Source organism: Podarcis liolepis (assembly GCF_965112155.1).
Source record: "Podarcis liolepis genome assembly, chromosome: 6".
NCBI lineage: Eukaryota > Metazoa > Chordata > Lepidosauria > Squamata > Lacertidae > Podarcis > Podarcis liolepis.
Window position 1 is genome coordinate 78276493 of NC_139559.1, and position 24697 is coordinate 78301189.

At 44.4% G+C, this 24697-nt stretch overlaps 1 protein-coding gene across 1 annotated transcript; it reads left to right on the top strand.

Moving 5' to 3' along the window:
* The first annotated feature begins 7095 nt into the window (after positions 1-7095).
* Positions 7096-23267, top strand: LOC310710284 (pancreatic alpha-amylase-like). The gene is given in 12 exon segments (XM_083511126.1): positions 7096-7127; positions 7129-7188; positions 11072-11293; positions 14619-14765; positions 15057-15254; positions 15998-16228; positions 17338-17471; positions 18851-18973; positions 20610-20709; positions 22083-22204; positions 22344-22469; positions 22947-23267. Coding segments are annotated over 12 exon segments (1683 nt in total). The 5' UTR covers positions 7096-7097; the 3' UTR covers positions 23137-23267.
* The last annotated feature ends 1430 nt before the right edge of the window (positions 23268-24697 follow it).

A 24697-nucleotide genomic window follows, 5' to 3' on the forward strand; every position in this document is an offset into this window, starting at 1 on the left:
CATTGTTTCTGTGTTTTTTTCTTTGCCAAAGCATTCATTTTTTTTCACACAACCAATGACATTCAACCACCATACCATAACCCTGTTTTCAGCTCAAAAGCATATTCTCCTGTTCTATCACTTCACTTCCCTAAGATACTTGAATACCTGTGCAGATTGGAAGCTGAGACCCTGAGGCTTGGAGTAGAAAATGCCCCATATTCATTCTTAAAATGGAAGAGGAAGGTTCATGTCAGCACTTGTCCTACTTCAGAAATGCAAATATTAAAATAATAATAATAATAATAATAATTTATTATTTGTACCCCGCCCATCTGGCTGGGTTTCCCCAGCCACTCTGGGCGGCTTCCACAGAAACCAAAAAATACTAAAATATCATACATTAAAAGCTTCCCTGAATAGGGCCGCCTTAAGATGTTTTCTGAATGTCAGGTAGTTGTCCATCACCTTGACATCCGATGGGAGGGCATTCCACAGGGCGGGCGCCACCACCGAAAAGGCCCTCTGCCTGGTTCCCTGTAGCTTCGCTTCTCGCAATGAGGGAACCGCCAGAAGGCCCTCGGCGCTGGACCTCAGTGTCCGGGCAGAACGATGGGGGTGGAGACGCTCCTTCAGGTATACTGGGCCGAAGCCGTTTAGGGCTTTAATGGTCAACACCAACACTTTGAATTGTGCTCGGAAACGTACTGGGAGCCAATGTAGGTCTTTCAAGACCGGTGTTATGTGGTCTCGGCGGCCGCCCCCAGTCACCAGTCTAGCTGCCGCATTCTGGATTAGCTGTAGTTTCCGAGTCACCTTCAAAGGTAGCCCCACGTAGAGCGCATTGCAGTAGTCCAAGCGGGAGATAACTAGAGCATGCACCACTCTGGCCAGACAGTCAGCGGGCAGGTAGGGTCTCAGCCTGCGTACCAGGTGGAGTTGGTAAACAGCTGCCCTGGATACAGAATTGACCTGTGCCTCCATGGACAGCTGTGAGTCCAAAATGACTCCCAGGCTACGCACCTGGTCCTTCAGGGGCACAGTTACCCCATTCAGGACCAGGGAGTCCTCCACACCAGCCCGCCCCCTGTCCCCCAAAAACAGTACTTCTGTCTTGTCAGGATTCAACTTCAATCCATTAGCCGCCATCCATCCTCCAACCGCCTCCAGGCACTCACACAGGACCTTCACCGCCTTCACTGGTTCTGATTTGAAAGAAAGGTAGAGCTGGGTATCATCTGCATATTGATGGACACCCAGTCCAAACCCCCTGATGATCTCTCCCAGCGGCTTCATATAGATGTTAAAAAGCATGGGGGAGAGGACGGAACCCTGAGGCACCCCACAAGTGAGGGCCCAAGGGTCTGAACACTCATCCCCCACCACCACTTTCTGAACACGGCCCAGGAGAAAGGAGCGAAACCACTGTATAACAGTGCCCCCAGCTCCCAACCCCTCTAGACGGTCCAGAAGGATGTTATGGTCGATTGCAGCTGGAATTAAGTTAGGGTGGGACAGACTTGCCCATCCCTATTCCCACATGGATGTTTCAAGGTAGGAAGGAGGGAATAGCTCAGTAGGGCACAGGACTCTTAATCTCGGGGGTCGTGGGTTCGAACCCCACATTGGGCAAAAGATTCCTACACTGCAGGGGGGTTAGACTAGATGACCCTTGTGGTCCTTTCCAACTCTACAATTCTGTGTAGATTATTTAGGCTAATGCTGAAGAAATCTTAAGGAAACTGCTCTAAAGCATCACAAATAAATTGAGTATTTGCAAGGTGGAGGGACGGCCACTTTCCCTTCTTGTTTTAACACACTCTGCAGCTATTCCAAGCATATTTACACTGTATCGCCTCTGCCACACCCTTTAAAATTATTTTTAAAATTGTGCAATTGTATGTCCAAAGGGCCAGATTATTATTTTTTTTAAATGGCTGCATCCATGTTGTATCGGTGAGGATAGCTCTCTTTTTGTCCATACAGTGTGGTTTTGTACATAGTTACACAAGAAATATTTTTACCCAGTAGGGTGGTGGTGCTGAGCTTTGAAGCTGCCCAAGCAAAAGGAAGAGGCAACAACGTTGTCCCATCTCCAAAGTGCAACGATTGAATCAGTCCTTGAGTTGTACGTTCCGTTCCAAAGATTGGGATCAATGGGATGAAGGAGGGAGAATTACGCTAAATGGTATTTTACGATCACAGTGTTTGGAGCACAGACGAAACGCCACAGTGCTGCTGCAGCAGCACAACCAGACACCTTCATCTGCCCTAGTTGCAACAAAACATGTCTCTCCCATATCCAGTCTCTACAGCCACAGCAGGCGCTGTAACTCCCCAACGCTTCGACCACCCCTGAAGGCTCACTCTTCCATTGTCTTCTGACACAGAGGGAAGCCAATGTTCCTTTCCAAAGATTGCTTCAGTGGGATGAAAGAAGGTCGCATTACATCAAAATTGGAGGCCAAGCCAAAATCCTCTAACTTTCCTATGGATCTCTCTAAATGTCTTCCATGTCATTAGGTATGACCGCGGTCCTGTTCCTTGGGCACCGAAAAGTAATAAGCGATAACAGGAGGAGGACGAATGTTCTTACTAGAGCTGAAGGCTACATTTGTGTCTCAATAGTCATTTCCCAACACTAGGCTGATACCTGCACCTAAATTCAAAAACCCATTCCTGGATTTTCATTACAAACTCGCCAAGACCGTTTTTTTTTATATTATTCAACAAAAAGCTGAAACGTGCTACTAAAACGAAACAAAAAACAATGCCACTTGCTATGTTGTTGCTCCTGTCTTTAAAAAGTAGCTTGCAAATATCTCGGTAGAGCAGGAGGCTCTTAACCTGAGGGTTGTGGTTTGAGCCCCATGTTGCAGAGGGGTGGATTAGATGACCCTCGTGGTCCCTTCCAACTCAAATAATTCCAAAGGAAATAAACAACCATCTGACTTTTAGAAGACCTCTGAAGGCAACCCTTTTTAGGGAAGTTTTTAATGTTTGATGTTTTATTGTGTTTTAAATATTTTGTTGGGAGCCTCCCAGAGTGACTGGGGAAGCCCAGCCAGATGGGCGGGGTATAAATAATATATTATTATTATAACTACACTGGTACCTCAGGTTAAGAACTTAATTCGTTCTGGAGGTCCATTCTTAACCTGTTCTTAACCTGAAGCACCACTTTAGCTAATGGGGCCTCCCGCTGCTGCCGCGCGATTTCTGTTCTCATCCTGAAGCAAAGTTCTTAACCCGAGGTACTATTTCTGGGTTAGTGGAGTCTGTAACCTGAAGCGTCTGTAACCCGAGGTACCACTGTATACAATCCTATGATTCTGATACCAGGCAGAAAAGAGCACCTTGCAGTGAAAATTAAAAGCATGAACGCTAGAGGGCAGCATCCAAGTGTTTATGCAACCAGGCATGAGAATTTTGCCCAAGACTTGAGTGAAAGACAACCTGAGCCACACAAGCCGGTTGCAGAGGCGGGACGTCGTTTGCTTCCTTTCCAATGATTGGTTGCCGTCCCCTCTACTGCGAGCCGTGCATTGCAAAGGTGGGAGCCCTTAGGGGAGCCGCGAGGGGAGCCGTGCCTTGTATTAAGCCTCCGAGCGCGTAGGTATGCGACCTGCAATGCATTCAATGGGATTCTTCTCTGCTAATCCGGGGAGGGAGGGTGCCTGCAGGAAAACGCCAGATAAAACCCTTTCCTTCTCGGGAGAGGTTGCACCAGTCGAAAAGTGACGCAGCAATTGAGATTGTTGCAGGAACATTTTTTTAAAAATCCTGTTCTTGGCAGTCCTACTTTTAAGTTCTGTGCTCATAAAAATCCGGATTAAAAACAAAACAAGAGTTTTAGTGCGATTGTTCATGGGCCCCTGAAATTTAGTGCGAATAGGATTCACCCAAGTCCTGAAACTGGCTTTGAGAAGGGCTGCATTCGTTAATTCCTGCACTTCAGGGGGTTGGACTAGATTTCTCTGTGGGTTCCTCCAGACTCTACAGTTCTGTAATTCTGTTCGAACCATAATGCAACTTTCATGGATTTTGTAGAGCCTATTCCTAACTAGGCATGCGCCAGGATTGCTACCAGATTTGCAAGGGGATAAGCAGGGCGAGTCCCAGATTTTTTCATGAAGCGCTGGTCCAGTAAGGCTTGATGATGATAGTGATGGGTCAGGCATCTCTGTCCATATTTCTCTACTTATTCCAAGAAAGTATAACCAGACCCAGATATACTAGCTGCTTCTTCCTTACTTCCCAGCAAACACAAAAATAAGAGCCAAACCATGTGTAATCTAGAAGTTTAGAATATTCCAGATTTTGCTGGCCTGCAACTCCCATGGTTTCTTAGCATTGCCCATGTTGGCAGGGGCTGATGGGACTTGGAGTCCTATTTGGAGAGCATCAGTTCACCATCCCTGATCTAGAAGAAAATCCTGTATATCCTGCCTGCTTTCTATGGCTAATGGCAGCTCTGGAAGGGTAGGGCATTTGCATTGCAGTAATGTTATTTCCACCCCCTCTCAAGTCTTATATCCTCCCCTCCAAAATGGATGCATTTGGTATGGAGACAGAGACATCTTCCTGTTTGTCTAATGGTGACTATATATATATATATATATATATATATATATATATATATATATGTTAGATATACTAGCACTCCATTGCAAATTCTGCCAAGTACCAGGCGGCCTGGGAGCTAACTGTGTGCATGTACAGTGGTACCTTGGGTTAAGAACTTAATTCGTTCTGGAGGTCTGTTCTTAACCTGAAACTGTTCTTAACCTGAAGCACCACTTTAGCTAATGGGGCCTCCTGCTGCTGCCTCGCCACTGGAGCACGATTTCTGTTCTCATCCTGAAACAAAGTTCTTAACCTGAGGTACTATTTCTGGGTTAGCGGAGTCTGTAACATGAAGTGTCTGTAACCTGAAGCGTATGTAACCCAAGGTACCACTGTAATTCCGATATATTTGGACCTTGAAGCATCCCTAACTTTGCATAATGAGTGCCCATTGCAGCAAGGTGGGATTAGCGAGCTATCAGCATTTTCCACAGCCATTTGGGGATGCAGGCTGCTGGCTTGCCTAACATAGTTTCGGCCACAGTTGATGGCCCTGTGTTAATGTCTCCAGCACCCTTCACTTTAAGTGGAACTAAGCAGGTACAGTAATCTCAACTAAAGCATCCCTGACAGATGGTCATCCAAACTCTGCTTGGAAACCTCCAAGGAAGGAGCGTCTATGAGTGGATAGACAAGCTAATATCATTTGTAGAGGCCAGTAAGTTTCTTGGGTTTGTTTGCAAGGCTCTCTCCAAAAGTCACTTCTGATGCACAAATAGCCTGAAATGTACTCTCTTAAATAATAATACCCTCATTCCGCATAATTCAGCAAACGGGTTCTATTTTTCCCATGGGAAAGCAGGCAAAGCATCCTAATCTTACAGTAAATTAATTCCTCCGCTATGCTGGCTCACATTTAGTGAGAGCTGAGCTCATTAAACAGTTCATGGACGGCTGTTTTGTCTCTATTCAGTCGGGTCTGCCGCCGTTCCCAAACTTGATTTCCGTATTGAAATGGGGCAGTGTCAGTTTTGCTCATTCCAAGCAGTTGTGCTTCTAGCTGCGGCTGCAAAATGCGGCGACAGCTGGTGGCAACCGCGTCTGGCAGACCTGCACATTGTCGACTGGCACACTGCGCAGCGAAGCAGGTTCCAAAAGAGCACATTGGCACACAGAAGTTCGTTCTTTCTCCTTTGTAGCTGAAGCAACAGCAAGGAGATTGCTCTGCAAAAATAAAGTGCAGTGTAAGAATTATCATTTTGTCTCCCCTTCCAACTAAGGGACATACATGCGCAGAGAGAGATTTCTGGGTGTGCATCTGTGGCTGAATGGGAGACACCAAATGCAGTCAGCGTTCCTGTGCATGCATTTCCAGTTCTGGAAAACTGGTATCCCACTGACTAGTTGTTTGGAACAGAGAAATGGATTCTGTTCTCTTCCCCGCCAAACAGCTGATTGGTGGGTGTTCAATGCTTTTTTTTTAAAAAAAAATGTATTTTGGAAGTCTCTCCTTGCATTCTGCTGGGTTGGAATCTTGGTGTTCAGAAATGCAGGCTCCTCCTTTCAGTCCCTCTGATTGGCTCAGGCATGGATTCAGAGTCATCAGAGCCCGCCCGCCACTCGATCCATGTGGTTCTGAGAAATTCTGCCCATCAGTCTCAGGATGCCATTGAAGAGCAAAACCTTATGCTGCCCCTGACTGTAGGTGAGGCGGCCCTTCTTCCAACCACTTGCCCAGTCAGAAATTGGCCACTTTCTCTCTTCCTATAAATAAAAATAATAAAATAATAATAATTATTATCCATCTGAGGATGAGGATGAATGGAGGAGCGCCTCAGTTTCCTTGCAGTTTATGTGAGTGGAAATAATATTTCCATAGCCTAGAACAGGGGTCTGCAACCTTTAAGACAAAAAGAGCCACTTGGACCCGTTTCCGAAGGAAAAAAAAAACTGGGAGCCACAAAACTCGTCATTATAAAAATAACTTTTTTGTCACTTTTTTATTATTTCTTTGTTTGACCCCTCAGAATTACTCCTCCTCATAGAAATAAACGTTAAATTAACAAGTTACCTTTTTTGTATGTGTGTGTTCTTCACTCCCCTTCAAAACAGTGACCAGCGTACATGCCCCCTTTCAATGCAGTGACCACCATACATGCCCCTTACAATGTAGCGGGCGGGCGGGAAGGCGACGTCGGGACGGTGTGTGACTAACACACGCACCGCCCCCATGCGATGTCACAGCCAGTACAGCGCCCGCCACAGTGGGGAGTGTTGGGGCGCACAATGCGCCTCCTCCCATTGTTAGTATCCGCCCTGGAGCCGCGGCAAAGGTGTAAAAGAGCCACATGCGGCTCCGGAGCCGCGGGTTGCAGACCCCTGGCCTAGAACGTAGAATAATAGAATTGTAATGTTGGAAGGGACCACACGAGGCATCTAGTCCAACCCCCCTGCATTTCAGAGTTGCGGGGTGTGTGTGTGGGGGGGATGAATCTTCATGCCCTTGCTGCCTAATAGTCACCGTTGCAAAATCCGCTTCCTGGCAGCTTACTATGAATGCTGGAGTGCAAGCGACCTCGGCCTGCGTTGCAAGGAGTGACTTGGCTGCATTTGGTGAAAAGACCGCGCACACTTTTCCCCGAGGTATTTCAGCCAGTTTGTATGCCTTTCAAACTACTGAGGTGATATGCGGTAGGGGGGATCATTTTAAAGGTTTCTTGAGCAACATAAGAGTAATAGAATCGTGGAGTTGGAAGTGACTAGAGAATCATCTAGTCCATGGGTAGGCAAACTAAGGCCCGGGGGCTGGATCCGGCCCAATTGCCTTCTAAATCTGGCCCACTGACGGTCTGGGAATCAGCGTGTTTTTACATGAGTAGAATGTGACCTTTTATTTAAAATGCATCTCTGGGTTATTTATGGGGCCTGCCTGGTATTTTTACATGAGCAGAATGTGTGCTTTTATTTAAAATGCATCTCTGGGTTATTTGTGGGGCATAGGAATTCATTCACCCCCCCAAGTATAATCCAGCCCCCCACAAGGTCTTGAGGGACAGTGAACCGGCCCCCTGCTGAAAAAGTTTGCTGACCCCTGATCTAGTCAGCCGCCCTGCAATGCAGTACTATGAAACTGTCCTGTACGGGCACCGAACCTGCAACCCCAGCATTATCAGCACCACGTTGTAACCAGCTGAGCTACCCAGGCACATGGAATTGAGCGTGAAATGGGACCAACTTCCTCCCACTGCATACATTAAGAGAATTGTGTTTTTATGGCTGTTTTAAGCATATATATTATTGTAAGACAAAGGGAAGAGAAAGGTTACAGCCTGATCTGTTGGTACAGAGCAGAGTGATGAACTAACAAAAGACCTTTTCAGTCTTTGGGTACATAGCAGAGGTTGGTGAGCCTGTAGCCCTTCAGCTGGACTAGTCGCCTTCCCAGTTGGTGGCAACCTGCCCAGTGGGTCTGTGGCACCATTCACATAACAAAAGCTACCATGGAGATGTAACTTTTTTCTTTCTTTCTAAAGTAGGGGGCCCATAGCTTGGCTTTTGAAAAACAAGGGGTCTGCAATACTTAGCTCACTGGGGACCACTGCACTAGAGGGCATGACTCTTGTTTTGGAAGAGTCAACAACAACAACAATTTTATTTATATCCCACCCATTTGGTTGGGTTGCCCCAGCCACTCTGGGCGGCTTCCAGCACATATAAAAACATGATAGAACACCAAACATACTATAGATTCAAATTCCAGACTGACCCTGTTTAGGGAGATGGCTTTGCTTTTACAGTATTACCTTGGGTTAAGAACTTAATTAGTTCCGGAGGTCTGTTCTTAACCTGAAACTGTTCTTAACCTGAAGCACCACTTTAGCTAATGGGGCCTCCTGCTGCTGCCGCGCCGCTGGAGCACAATTTCTCTTCTCATCCTGAAGCAAAGTTCTTAACCCGAGGTACTATTTCTGGGTTAGCGGAGTCTGTAACATGAAGCGTCTGTAAGCCGAGGTACCACTGTTCCATTATATATGTGGGAATTAGCCAAGGGGCTTGCTTAGTATGAGACATAGTGGGGACTTCTGATACAAACAGAATCTGGACCGTTGCCTGATCATACAAGGCAATGAGTCTGTTTTTATAGGCTTAGATGCCCCCCCCAAAGGAAAATACCTGAGTGAAAGGCTGGTCTGCTACAGAACTGTGCCACAGATAGAGCTGGTGTGTGTAGTGCTTAGAGCTCTGAGTCACTAATGCAAGCTGAACTCATAATTTGGTCCCTTCCTTCCTTATTTCCGAGCACAATTCAAAGTGTTGGTGCTGACCTTTAAAGCCCTAAACGGCCTTGGTCCAGTATATCTGAAGGAGCGTCTCCGCCCCCCCCTCGTTCTACCCGGACACTGAGGTCCAGCACCGAGGGCCTTCTGGCAGTTCCCTCACTGCGAGAAGCCAAGTTACAGGGAACCAGGCAGAGGGCCTTCTCGGTAGTGGCGCCTTCCCTGTGGAACACCCTCCCACCAGATGTCAAAGAGAACAACAACTACCAGGCTTTTAGAAGACATCTGAAGGCAGCCCTGTTTCGGGAAGCTTTTAATGTTTGATGTATTATAGTATTTTAATATTCTTTTGGAAGCCGCCCAGAGTGGCTGGGGAAGCCCAGCCAGATGGGCGGGGTATAAATAATAAATTATTATTATTATTATTATTATTATTATTATTATTATTATGGTTAGCTGGCACAGATAGCCAGTACCTGCAGTGAGGTGGTGATGGTGCCACTTTTGTCACTGCTGTTGTATAAACCAGCAGGCTTTGAAAATCAAGGAGGGGAAGATTGAGGCCCCCACCCATGTCATGGCTCTACAGTTTGACTTCTGATGGAAAAATCCAAGAAAAAAGCAGAATGATCTTTTAATGAACATTTCTGCTAAATAGATCCGGGATCCTAAACGAACACCAAAAGTGGAAAGAAAAGATGTTCCCCATCATCGTAGTTTGTAATCTCAGCCTTCAGCAGTCACATCTGTCAATTCTCCAATTTGTTTTGTTGCCAGAGTAACTAAGGTATTCTAACGCCAACTTGCACGGTGTTACATCTGGGCTTTCTAACAGCTCGAGGTTTTTTGTTGTTGTTTTTTTAAAAAAAATTGGTTTAAAATTTAAAATGTTAAATCCAGTTTGAAGTGTTGCTAACGTGCTGAGAGCTTTGTAAAGAGTTCTCGTTGGTCTGGCAGCTGGGGTTGGGCAAAGCTTTAACTGGAATTCGTTTGACAAGTTCTTTTCTTTGATTAAGCAAGCTCAGTTAGGGGAAATGAAGCTGTGCTATTCAATATCACCTAGGGAACTTTGGCAAAAGTGAATGCTTAGAACATAGGTCAGATCATTGGATCAGGAATCGGGGAGGATTGAATGCAGGTGCCCACATGCACGCCACCTCAAATAGCAGCGTTGTGCCCTTTCCAGTTTGATACGATGCCTGAGCAATGCGATGGATTTATATTTATTATTATTTAATGTTTTTAAACGAGTCACATTCCTGTGCCGAAAAAGCAGTGCCTGCAGCAACATGCAAAACCATTCTCTCTCTCTATCGGGGCTCAGTGTGAGATAATAACATATTCAAAACAGAGAGCTAAAATACAGAATTTAAAACGAGGATCTTTGCAACAGCAAATTTAAGCCAGGTGAAACTCTCATCTCATGCCCTGGCCTGAGACAAAATTCAGGATTTCTAAAATTATTATTCTGAAGAAACATGAGCTAGGGTGGGTATTGCACATGGGTTTTTGCCCTTCTGTGGTTGACAGAACTTCCCTTATTCTAGACTCCTAAGTTCATGAATGCTGAGGTGAATGCACACTCTCCATGCTTCGATTTGGTATAGCCACACGCATGACCCTAATCCTGATTTTATCTGTGTTTATCACAGTCTCTGTGTGTGTGTTTGCATACGCTCCAGCATTTCTCCACTGAAAACAGTGATGTCCTATTCCATAATAATATTACTTTTATTATTTATACTTCACCCATCTGAGTGCGTTGCCCCAGCATATATAGAAACATAATAAAACATTAAACGTTAAAAAAACTTCCCAATACAGGGCTGCCTTTAGATGTCTTCTAAAGGTTGCATAGTTATTTATCTCCTTAGCTCAAGGGTCACATAACTCCATACCCTCTGACATTTCTCCGATGAAAATAGTGACAATAGCAGGACATTCCGGGATCAAATCAGAAACCGGGACGGCTTCTGTAAATCCAGAACTGTCATTGGAAAATAGGGAAACTTGGAAGGTCTGTGATTGGGACTGAATTCAGAGACTCACTATAAATTGCTGAACTTGTCCAACATGTTGACCACATTAAACCAACAAGCACTGTCTCTTTCACCCCACTGAGATTTATATTATTGGTAGCAGCCTGTGCCACAGATTCCCCACAGTTGTCTATACTTTAAAACTACATGCTACTAACAAAGTGGAGTGTCGGGGTGCAATTGTTAAACTGTGCTTTGCTCTCCCTTCAGAAGTGCAAAAGGCTGTTGAGAAGGATGTCGCCGAGTGTCAAGGACAACATGAAGAACCTGTTTCTTCTTCTCCTGGCGGCCTTTGGACTTTGCTGGACCCAATACAAAACCAATCCGAAGCCTGTAAGGACATCTATTGTCCACCTCTTTGAGTGGCGCTGGATTGACATTGCTCTTGAATGTGAACGTTACTTAGCCCAAAATGGATTTGCAGGTGTCCAGGTTAGTACTCTCTCGTTTGCTGAAGGCAAAATAACTATCTGGTAGATTCTGGATGAGTTTCTACCATCCAGTTCATGTTGTTGTTGTCGTTTAGTCGTGTCTGACTCTTCGTGACCCCATGGACCAGAGCACGACAGGCACTCCTGTCTTCCACTGCCTCCCGCAGTTTGGTCAAACTCATGCTGGTAGCTTTGAGAAAACTATCCAACCATCTCATCCTCTGTCATCCCCTTCTCCTTGTGCCCTCCATCTTTCCCAACATCAGGGTCTTTTCCAGGGAGTCTTCTCTTCTCATGAGGTGGCCAAAGTATTGGAGTCATAGCTTCAGGATCTGTCCTTCCAGTGAGCACTCAGGGCTGATTTCCTTAGGAATGGATAGGTTTGATCTTCTTGCAGTCCACGGGACTCTCAAGAGTCTCCTCCAGCACCATAATTCAAAAGCATCAATTCTTCGGCGATCAGCCTTCTTTATGGTCCAGCTCTCACTTCCATACATCACTACTGGGAAAACCATAGCTTTAACTATACAGACCTTTGTTGCCAAGGTGATGTCTCTGCTTTTTAAGATGCTGTCCAGGTTTGTCATTGCTTTTCTCCCAAGAAGCAGGCGTCTTTTAATTTCATGGCTGCTGTCATCATCTGCAGTGATCATGGAGCCCAAGAAAGTAAAATCTCTCACTGCCTCCATTTCTTCCCCTTCTATTTGAGAGGAGGTGATGGGACCAGTGGCCATGATCTTTCTTTTTTTGATGTTGAGCTTCAAACCATCCAGTTCGTAGCACCCAATTAATACACTCATAGTCTTCTCACCATGCATGTAATGAGATGGATGGTCCACTGATAAACCCATGTTTGTCTGGGCCTCACCTCACAAAGGATATTGTGGAGCTGGAAAAGGTTGAGGAAAATGGCCTCTCATATGGCTATTGTGCTGGAGTTTCTTCGCTTAAAACAAAGAAGGATGTGACAGAGCTTGATAAAATGATGCCTGATCTGGAGAAAGCAAATAGGGAGAAGGTTTTCTCTTCTGTCGTAATAATAGAACTTGCAGCCTTCCAATGAATGTTAGAAATACTAGAATCTGGGGCCATGTTTGAAGGTTCAGGTCAGACGAAAGAACGTCTTGCTTCACATAACATGTAGTGTGTAGTTTGACAAATTCATGCCTAGGAAGGCTATCTTCTACCTCCACTGTTGGATTTAATGTAATATTTTTCTCCCCCCTTAAAGAGAGGAAGAATCACACAAATCGGTCTTCTCCACTTGTAGACCTAGTCTTGGGGCGACTGACTTACACGGTACCTAAATATGCCTAATGGGGAGGAGTGTATTTGCCTGTTCTGTCCACTATAAAGCAACAATTCCCAGCAGGTGAATTGTGTGGACTTTCCCTCAGTTGACCAGAATACCATTTATTGAGGATTTGCACTAGGTTAAATATTAATAGAGTTTAGAAAAAGAAGTCCTAGTCAATGAACTTTAGTAGCAGGGTTTGTGAATGCTCCGTACTGAGATAGTAACAAAATGTGTCTCACAGAGGCTGGACCAGGATATGTTATACAAATGGAGACACTTGCCACGTATTTAAGAGCTAGCGGGTGGGAATCAGGCATCAAGTTCACTGGGGCTGACCAGTCACATCCCTGTCCTACTTTACAGGGTTGTTTTGAGGATAAAATTGCTGTGGAGGTTGTTGTTTAGTCGTTTAGTCGTGTCCGACTCTTCGTGACCCCATGGTCCCGCAGTTTGGTCAGGCTCATGTTTGTAGCTTCGAGAACACTGCCCAACCATCTCATCCTCTGCCGTCCCCTTCTCCTTGTGCCCTCCATCTTTCCCAACATCAGGCTCTTTTCCAGGGAGTCTTCTCTTCTCATGAGGTGGCCAAAGTATTGGAGCCTCAGCTTCAGGATCTGTCCTTCCAGTGAGCACTCAGGGCTGATTTCCTTAAGAATGGATAGGTTTGATCTTCTTGCAGTCCACTCAAGAGTCTCCTCCAGCACCATAATTCAAAAGCATCAATTCTTCGGCAATCAGCCTTCTTGATGGTCCAGCTCTCACTTCCATACATCACTACTGGGGAAACCATGGCTTTAACTATACGGACCTTTGTTGGCAAGGGAGAACCTTATATACCACTGCAAACTTCTTGGGAAACTGCTGCTGTAAAATGGAATGAATGAATAACTATATATATATATATATATATATATATATATATATCCGTTTAATCATTTATTCTGGTTCTGCGGAATAAATGATAAAAGAGCTAAGCAGGCTACTGAAACTCTGCGCCCTAAGAACTGGAAATCCCACTCAGCAAATCCTCTCCCATCACGACTTTTAAGACATTGCAAACACCAGTTGCATGCCTTTAAAACTCCCTTTGCAATCACAAGAGCTAGAAATTAGCTTTTGAAAGTAAAGCTGAGGCCAAACCAGAATATACCTCCTAAGGCAGGCATAGGCAAACTCGGCCCTCCAGATGTTTTGGGACTACAACTCCCATCATCCCTAGCTAACAGGACCGGTGGTCAGGAATGATGGGAGTTGTAGTCCCAAAACATCTGGAGGGCCGAGTTTGCCTATGCCTGTCCTAAGGCCAAACCGGAACATACCTCACAAATCCCTGCATCCAATACTAATACCTGAGTTTTTGCAGTTGGATTGTGGGATGCTTATTATCTTGCAAAATCCCACTTTCTTCCCATACCATATGATACATTTTTTCCCCTTTCGCTTGGGAAGCCATTTTTCATGCTCCCCATCTATCTGAAATGTAGCAGTCAGACACTAGAGAGGGGACATTGTGGTCCATGGTGCCCAGATAGTGGAAGCTGAGGCCTGGCCTCCCAGCTTCAGATGGGAAGAAAAGATGGTAACGTTATTCCAGTGAGCTTTCCCATGGGCCACTTCTGGATTACATAAAATGCTACATAGCCAAGGTGTTGGCATTTGAAATGAACCCATATGGAGAAAAGCATTCGGGATAGCTATTGTTATGCGTCAGTTAAGAATACTTGAAGGTAAATAAAAGTGTATGAGTAAGGGGTGCAGGGTCTGTGATCCCACAGAAATTATCTTGGAGGGGGCATTACAAACCCCATACACACACACACACACACACACACACACATCTACCAAAACTAACCATCCTTAACATAATTGCTAATGTTTGCACTGCTGTATTTATTGTCACATCCGTCACATTCTTTAGTTCAAACTATGATTTAAAAGGGGCCTATCTACCTTCAAACATCAGACTGATAGGAAGAGTTCAATTACGTTTTTATCTCCTACTTGCTTACTACATTTTTGAATTATATAGGTTTCTCCTCCGAATGAAAACCTGGTTGTTACGAGTCCCTGGAGGCCGTGGTGGGAAAGATATCAACCAATCAGTTACAAGTTATGTTCGCGTTCTGGAAATGAAAATGAATTTAGAGACATGGTGGCCAGGTGCAACAATGTCGGAGTAAGTGGCTTTCAGTGGCTATTTATTTTTGGACAGTCCCGCTTTTCAACCCAAAGAACGTTGAAGAGCATAATAAACCAACAATCGATTAAAATGGTAAGACTGCAAAATTCTGAGACGAAAATGATGGGAAGCCTTCCCAAGCTGGAAGATTGGGAAGGCTACATCCTGAACGCTAAGGACTAGAAACCTGAACAAACATAGAGAGGTGCTAGAAGATGCTAAAACAGATTACTGAAAATAAGTGGCTCGCTAACCACCATCCAACTCTGCTGCTTGTATCTTCCGCAGGTGTATATCTATGTTGACGTTGTAATCAACCATATGTGTGGCTCTGGGGCTGGCTCTGGGAACCGGGGGACTTGTGGCAGTTATTTCAATGCAGGGACCCGAGATTTCCCAGCCGTCCCATATTCAAGCTTTGATTTCAATGACAAGATATGCAAAACACACAGTGGGGATATTGAGAATTACAGTGATCCTGTTCAGGTAAGCTTTACACTATTGATACCTGATATCCCTGGCTCTCTTAAGATGCTGTTGGACTTCATTTCCCATCAGCCTCAGCAATGTGGCCATTGGTTAAGGCATCATGGGAGCTGGAGCCCAGTGATACCTGGAAGATTCCAGCTTCCCCTCTTACAATATAGCTAAGCTTCTACCAATACCATTTATTTCCTTCTCGGGATCTTATTGGGTCTTAGGTTTGAAATTGTGTTCCAAATGTATTTTTTGTTCTTTAAATGGCAAATTATTATTATATTTATTTATTTATTTATTTATTTATTTATTTATTTATTCATTCACCGCCCATCTGGCTGGGTTTCCCCAGCCGCTCTGGGTGGCTTCCAACCGAATATTAAAAACAATATAGTGTCAGACTTTAAAAACTTCCCTAAACAGGGCCGCCTTCAGTTGTCTTTTAAAAGTAAAATAGTTGTTTATTGCCTTGACATCTGCTGGGAGGGCGTTCCACAGGGCAGGTGCCACTACCGAGAAGGCCCTCTGCCTGGTTCCCTGTAACCTCACTTCTCACAGCGAGGGAACCACCAGAAGGCCCTCAGCGCTGGATGGGCTGAATGATGGCGGTGGAGATGAATAAATTGGTGGGGTCAGTAGATCCTAAGAGCTTTTGTTCAGGATGGGTGTTGGGCAGCTGTCACAAGTACTTTGGTTATTGCGTGTTTATGCTTTGGCCGCTAAACCAATGGCGGTTTTCCCCACATGCACAGGTTCGCAACTGTCGCCTGTCTGGTCTCGTTGACCTCACGCAAAGAAGGGATGATGTGCGTTCAAAAATGGCCAACTACCTCAACCACCTGATTGATATTGGTGTAGCAGGGTTCCGAATCGATGCTTCCAAGCACATGTGGCCTGAGGACATCGCTGCTATTTTAAGCAAAGCACATGACCTCAACACACGGTGGTTTCCTAAAGGTTCACGGCCTTTCGTCTATCAGGAGGTAAGTAACAGGGATTCTAAGCATTTTGTCTAGCACTTTCCAGTGTTCAAACTGTTCTGCATGCCGTACTTACTTATGTGTGAGGCTTCGGGGAATTGGCTTCCTCCCCCTGTGGCAGTAGATAAGAAGATCAAAGAAAGGAACACCTTACCTGTTCGAAACTTTAATAATCACAGCGCGAGAACAAAGAACACATCTCCTAGAAATGGCGGTGTTGCCAATTAAGGATTACACCCCCTTCCATTCCTATTAATCTACGTCACTCCTACGCCTTGTAATCTGAGCTTGTACCCTCTATGCTTTCTGTTCTGCCACTTTCTGAGCTCTTCTTGACCTTGGGCTGTCCAGAGACTGTGAATCTGTTAACCCTCTCTCTTCCAGAGTTTCTTCTCCTAGCTGTTCCCCATCCAGTATTTCCCAGCTTCTGCCTTCTGAACTAGGCCCCTCTGCAAACCACTGTTCCAAATCTATACTGTCCTCCTCCTCCTGGGAAGATGTAGGAGCAGGGGGAGGGGTGGCTCCCACCATTCCTCCTCAGTGCAGCCCTCCTCAACACGGTCCCCGACAACATGCTAGACCTCATGGAGCTTTGGTCTCACCCAACAAGGCAGTTATTTTCTCCAGGTCAGCCCTTAGACATTGCTTAAAAGAATGGAAGAACTGATACACTTGGGCACAACTGCTGCTAGTGCAAATATTGGGTTGGGAAGGAGTTTGCTGTTCCATGTGGAGCCCTTTGTAAGATCCGTTAATTTTAGTGCATTGAAATTGGCGCGACTTCAAAGTGCTTCAGGTCATCTGCTTCACGTCCTGATATATTTCCATTGTTCTCGCTTCAAAAGTGTAAGATGCTAGGGGCCAGAGGAAACCAGCTCCATAAGGTAATGGCCATAATAGACGAAACCATTTCTCTGGTCATATTGGAGATAAGTCGAAATTGATACCACTAGATGTAACACAGTACGTACCACAATATATTTACATCTTAGTTCAGCTCGCCGACTATTCCTGCCGTAGCCTACCTTCTCTCAGTGATGTTGGTTTCTGCAGCAAATTGAAATCAATATCGTGTATCCCTTTTCTCTGTGTCTTCCCCCGGCTTTTTCCAGGTAATTGACTTGGGCGGTGAAGCGGTCCACAGCTCTGAATACTTCAGAAACGGCCGGGTGACTGAGTTTAAATATGGCGCAGAACTCGGGACAGTCCTCCGCAAATGGAACGGAGAAAAGATGGCAAATTTAAAGTAAGACTCAATCCATGCCCAGGGGCCCACACACTGAGGGTGGGGTGCAGAGGGGGTCCACTGCATGCAGATGGAAGCCAAACACTGCAGATGTCCCACCCCCCCAGTAGCGCAATAATACAGTCATGGCCTACAACAGGAGTGGGGTTTGTATACGAAACTCCACAGGTGTGCTTTTCAGCCTATAATCGGAAGGACAGGATTATTCATCCCCCCCCACCTTTTTTTAAAAATAAAAATGCAAAAATGTGTAGTGGTTCCCTGACTGGAATTTCTTCCCCCTGGAAACCCAAATGGATCCAACGCTTTTGGCATTTTGGTCCATTTGCCCAAGAGGTTATGGAGCATTAGCTGCCACTGCAATTCTGAGTATTTTATTACCTGTTTTATGACAAGATACTGGGTGCTTTTATAACCCCAATCCTGACCTGGCTTTGCTGACTGTCAGTTAGTTTCCAGGTCCAATTCAAAGTGCTGGTGTTGACCTATAAATTCTTAGGCAGCTCAGGACCTCAATAATGTAAAAACCACTTCTCTCCATAAGAACCAACCCAGACTCTGTACTTGTCACCTGAGACCCTTCTCGATGTTCCCCCTCCCTGAGAGGTCCAGACTCCTGACCAGTCGTGACTGACTCTGGGGTTGCGGCGCTCATCTCGCTTGATTGGCCGAGGGAGCCAGCATACAGCTTCCGGGTCATGTGGCCAGCATGACTCTGGCAAACCAGAGTAGTGCACCGAAATGCCGTTTACCTTCCCGCCGGTACCTATTTATCTACTTGCACTTTGACGTGCTTTCATATAGAATACAGCAAAACGTACAAAACCATGTAAAATGATCAAATTGAGAAACAAGGACACCAACAAGAAATAATAACATTATTTCTAAAAACTGTCTCTGAACATAAGAATTGGCCTTTTCTGTGGTGGTTCCTCGACTGTGGAATGCTCTCCCCAGAGAAGTCTTTAGGTGCCAAGCAACCCATTCCTCTTTTCCAAGGACTTTGGCCATTCAATAATCTATGGCCTGTTAAAGGTGGGGATTATCAGACCATTATTATGATCGTTTTTTATTATGCTATCTATCATCATGCTTTTTATTATGTTATTATTATTGTGATCTGTAAAATTTGTTTTATCTTTTGATAAAAGGCAGTATATAAATCAAATTCATCATTATCATCATCTTCACCAAACTTCAAAAGCTGTGCTTTTACCTGCTCTTAAGCTGTCTGGAATGGTTTTTGTTTCAGTTTGGCTGTCACCTCCTCGGAGATCTTGTAATGAGCAGTGGGCTTAAAAAATATACCTGGTAAATAAACAGTAGTTTGCACCGAAGTGAATTGTGAATAAAGTTTTGATTATTTCTTCACAATTTAGGCGCTGGGGAGAAAACTGGAGTTTGATGCCTTCTGACAAAGCCATTGTCTTTGTAGATAACCACGACAACCAGAGGGGCCATGGTGCTGGAGGAGCCTCCATTCTTACTTTCTGGAACCCAAGGTAAGGCGTGTCCTTTTAGGGTTATTGAGCAACAATGTTTATTTCCTGAGGTCTGAATATCCAGGCATGTTGATATCAAAAGCAGTTCAGAAGAGAAGGAATCCTATTGGTCTGCTGGATACCCAGTGGTAAAACAACAACAACAACCCTATGGTTACGTGAAACATTCTCAATAAACACACAAGACGTAACCGGCTGCACTTTTGCATAAATAAGGTATACTATTCATTGTATCAAATTGTAGATTTTAACGGAAGTCTCATAAAGTTCAACGAAAAAAGCAGAAGACCCAGTGGATCGGTTCATTCGCTAGTCAGTTCATGCATAAGGTCCGTACAAGTATAAGTATCTGTTCCAGTTCTGGGCACCACAGTTCAAGAAGGACACTGACAAACTGGAACGTGTCCAGAGGAGGGCAACCAAAATGGTCAAAGGCCTGGAAACGATGCCTTATGAGGAACGGCTAAGGGAGCTGGGCATGTTTAGCCTGGAGAAGAGGAGGTTAAGGGGTGATATGATAGCCATGTTCAAATATATAAAAGGATGTCATATAGAGGAGGGAGAAAGGTTGTTTTCTGCTGCTCCAGAGAAGCGGACATGGAGCAATGGATCCAAACTACAGGAAAGAAGATTCCACCTAAACATTAGGAAGAACTTCCTGACAGTAAGAGCTGTTCGACAGTGGAATTTGCTGCCAAGGAGTGTGGTGGAGTCTCCTACTTTGGAGGTCTTTAAGCAGAGGCTTGACAATCATATGCCAGGAGTGCTCTGATGGTGTTTCCTGCTTGGCAGGGGGTTGGACTCGATGGCCCTTGTGGTCTATTCCAACTCTATGAGTCTATGATTCCACCTGTCTATTCATAGAGTCCAATAATCCACATGAAGGGTTGTTACAGTTCCACAGAATCCTTTCACAGAGTCTAAGATAAGGATTTCCGGTATATTAGCCTTGTTTCGCCACTACTATGCTATGAGATCCACTATCCTGTAACATTACATATGAGCCTGTTCTACTGAGGAAGCCTAGGCTAATGTGGATTATTGGACATACATTAATATATAAAAATGTCTTCCCATACATTAATATATAAAAATGTGTATAGTCTTATTATCCAAATACTAATTTATTTATCAGTAACCTCATATATTCTATATAAAGTCATTCCAAATATCATTACATTTAGCCAAAGTAATTATTTGTCTATAAATTGGAACATTCTCTGCTTGAATGATCTTCCTATTGAAGAGATTTTTGCTGGTCTCAGTGTTTTAAAAATGCACATATTTGGAGAAAGTGGCAGGACTCAGAATGCCCTCTGGATGGTGCTAGCATCAAACATCCTTGGCTATTGGCCATGCTGACTGCAGCTGATGGGAGTTGGTCTCCATCAATGTCTAGAGGGCAGCATGTTGGCTGCTTCTGCACTTGTACATAAACTACCTATAATGAATTATTAGTGTGGTGCAGAATTCAGGTTTCCTTGGCAGTATACACAGCATGAATGTAAGACACCTGAGAACTGTACTATCAGGAATGGGGAGTTGCTTTGGAAGAGAATATGAAATTCTTGGGCCTGCGTATTTTCTGTACTCTGGTACACTTTTGGTAACTAGGTGCCTCTTATCCATTTTTCAGACTCTATAAGATGGCAGTTGGGTTTATGCTTGCTCACCCCTATGGATTTACACGAATAATGTCAAGTTACAGGTGGCCAAGAGTTATCCAGCATGGAAAGGTAACTTTCTTCCAGTTCACAACAGCTATTTGTTAATTCCATATCAAAGGCGTTCTGTCTTAAGGGATAGTATTGACACTTGGAAAACAGGTTTTTTGGCCCCAAAGCCAGAGCAACCGTTGAAATCTATGCTTTAAGTTGGCTGTTACCAACTTAGCAGTGTTATCCTGTGCATGTCTACACCCAGAAGTAAGATTTACTGGATTCAGTGGGACTTAATTTCATGTAACCGTCATAGGATAGCAGTCTTTTGTCTTGATTAGTTTTGGTGAGATTTAAGCAGGATTCATGTTTTTGACTGAGATCACTGACTGCAAAGCCTTCCTCCCTCCCATACACACAAAATAGACTTAGGCAGGTTTCCACAATAAATTTAGCCTGAGGCTGTGCGTCACAAGTATCAGGCCATCAAACCTAGTGTGCAAGGATGGGTTATGTCAGGGACTGGCAAGATGAAGAGGAGTGGTGGGAGGCAACAGCCGGGGAACCTTAAGGGAAGCCTGAGAGAAGGAAGGCTCAGAGCCTGGGGAGTGGTGGTGGGACACTGAGAACAGGTCAGAGGATGAAAGAGGAGGGCAGAATGGTGGGAGGCTGAAGAAGCAACAGGTTTGAGCGAGAGAGAAGAGCCAGATGCAGAAAGCAGTGCAGACTCAAGACATGAAGCAGAGAAGGAGGAGCCAGAGGCTGAATAAGCACAGCTTGGCTTTCCTCCTGTAGTAAGCTCCTCTCCCCTTTGTCTCCAAGGTCCCTGACATAGTTTAAGGCTGCTGGGGAGACATCCAGCTGGGGAGGAGACTTAGTGGGAAGTAGAAGGCAAAGACCTTCAGTCCTGGCAACAGTTTCATAGGGGCCAGTCCTGTTTGTAGGCATTGCTGCCTGGTATGCTGTTTTCTTGAATGAAGAGCGAACTTTTCTGCCTGTCTCTGCATCTTGAGTGCTGACCTGCATCAGAACCAACCCTGACAGACAAGCACATCAGTGTAGTCCAGTCTCAGAACCTTTGCTTGCTATAAGGTTCACCAGTATAATCAAGTAGATTTTGAAGCCTTGTTGTAGTACCTTAAATCAGGCCAGGTCTGTCATAAGTCACATGGCCCAACTACAACTCCCACCATACCTGACTATTGCCCACGCTGGTTGGGGCTGAGAGCTGGAGGGACACAGGTTAGCTACCCCTGTTCTAAATGGAGGCCATGACTACTCATTTGGGGAATAATCTAGTCTATCATGGTGCCATGACTTACGACAGACCTGGTCTGGTTTAAGGTACATCAACCAGCATGTTGAGACTCACGGCCAGCCAATTTTATTCGCCATGTGATAGTGTCATTTCTTGTTGTCTAATCGCTTTAAATGTCATATTCCATAACTAGGACCTAAATGACTGGGTTGGACCACCGAGCAACAGTGATGGATCAATTAAACCTGTTACGATTAACACAAATGGCACCTGTGGTAACGGCTGGGTCTGCGAACATCGTTGGAATCAAATAAGGTAATGGAAGCCGCCAGATGTGTCATCTGTTCCTGCAGGAGCCTTCTTGAGATGGAGAAAGCCTGTTTCTCCAGATGTTTAGGATTCCAGTGACTTGTGCCATTTGCATAAGGAAGTGATACACGTGTCTCATTTCTAGGAACATGGTGACATTCCGAAATGTAGTGTACGGCCAACCTATTACGAGGTGGTGGGATGATGACAACAACCAGGTAGCATTTGGACGCGATGGCAAAGGATTCGTTGTGTTTAATAATGATGACAGGTAATGTTTTTATGTAGAGATGAAGGCGTTCAGAAATTATGTGTAGCAAGTCATTTGCCAAATTTGTATAGCAGATTAATTTTGCTGCTTGTCTTTTGCATGTCTGCTTGTACACCCAGGGGAGCGAATGATCCAGAAGTACAGAATGACAATGTGACCAGAAGCATATACAGTGGTACCTCGGGTTACATACGCTTCAGGTTACATACGCTTCAGGTTACAGACTCTGCTAACCCAGAAATAGTGCTTCAGGTTAAGAACTTTGCTTCAGGATGAGAACAGAAATTGTGCTCCGGCGGCACGGCAGCAGTAGGAGGCCCCATTAGCTAAAGTGGTGCTTCAGGTTAAGAACAGTTTCAGGTTCAGAACAGACCTCCGGAACGAATTAAGTACTTAACCTGAGGTACCACTGTAAACTTGAGTGTGTAAAATGGCATAAAAAAATTAAAATTATTATTTTTGTTTTCTTTTGTACAGGGCGTTGTCGGTAACATTACCAACCGGTCTTCCCCCTGGCACTTATTGCGATGTTATTTCGGGAGGAAAGGAAGGCAACCTCTGCACTGGAACGCAAACCCACGTTGCTGCTAATGGCACTGCTCATTTTCAACTGAACAGCCAAACTGAAAATCCATTCATTGCAATTCATGTCGAAGCCAAGCTGTAATCCACACTGAATCTCTTTCTGTTTGTTTTTCGGTCTTAGTTCTTCTAAGCTTTATGAAGCTAAATTAAAGTAAAATGCAAAGCCTCATAAATTATCTCTAGATGAATAAAAGTCACTTGTGGCTCAGCTTATTTGTTTCTTTTCTGATTAATTTTAGAATTCCTATCTCATTCGTCCTTCAAAGAAGGTAAGTCCTGCTGGATGAGAGCAGTGTGCCATCTTAGTGTGCCATCTTGTTCTTGGCATCACCCAGCCACATGCCTCTGGGAACCTCACAAACGAAGTATGAGGAGGGACACCTTTCTCCATCACCACCATTGTTTGTCTCCCAAACAAGCTACCCCTGCCAGTTTTATGCTCTTCAGATCTTTGCTGTTTTTCTTTTGATCTCATGCAGATTTTGTGTGCACTAAGAAGACTTCTTTTTCTTTATAGTTAGATATTTCGGTATGCATAAATAAAACCCAAAGTTTTGCAGGTTTTTTTAATTTAAAAAATGCAAGTCAACCAACAATAATAAGCTCAGTCATCGTTGAACAGTGATGGACTTTGGGGTGGGTGGAAGTGGAATGGAACCACTGGAACTCTGGCCAGCAGTGCTTCGTGCTGAAACACTTTGCTGCAGGTCCCATGTGTCGTGTAATAATGCAGTCCATTCCTGCATAGAACTGTTTGCTGGAGGAGTGTCTACAAAAACAAGGGAATCGATCCCTGAGTCCAAGCAGAATGACCAAGGTGTCTTGATAATCATTCATCATTTGAAATCTTCATTGCTTTGCCCAAGGCAAAGTTGGCGATCTACACCCTGTAGGAAACTAGTAACTTCCCCAACTAAGCGTGATAAATGAACCATTGGGATTAACGTTTGGAGATAGGGTCATACTGACTCTTATTATATTGTTTGGGCTTATTTGTGCAACAGTTACAGGTTACAATTTCATGAAGAGAAATCTAGCTCTGGGCAACTCCTGGTGACCTCAAGCACCTTAGAAAGCAGTTCTCACGGTTCACATGCTGCAGGGAGCTTTTGTTTTTGCTTTGCCACCCAAATCTTTGCACCTGTGCAAATATGAAAGCTTGTTTTCCTTTGGTGCGTATCAACAGCCAACCTTGCTTTTGCTCATGGTTTCATTGATCGACTTTTCAAACGCAGGTGTTGTAAGACCACCTTAATTTTTGACGCCGTTTTATTTCAAGGAACTGTAAAGCTGATTATATTAAAGGAATCGGCCTTTGATTGTGGATTGGCAATAGCTCTGACCATATTTGCAGCACCTCCTGTGATTTGCCTAGTTGGTGGCACAACAAATTCTCTCTTTTTTTATTGCAATTTAAAATTCCAGATACACATCAACTTTTCCTTTACATTAACATACATCTTATACTTTATTTTTTATATATATGCATACTGCAAATAATAATTTTTGACTTCCTTCTACCTCTTAACAGCTTCTTCTTCTCTCTTTATTTCATTTTCTTTTGTACTGTGTCAAAATCCTATCAACCTTCTCTTTATATATAATAACTCCTCTACATATTTTGTAATTTTGTGAAATTTACT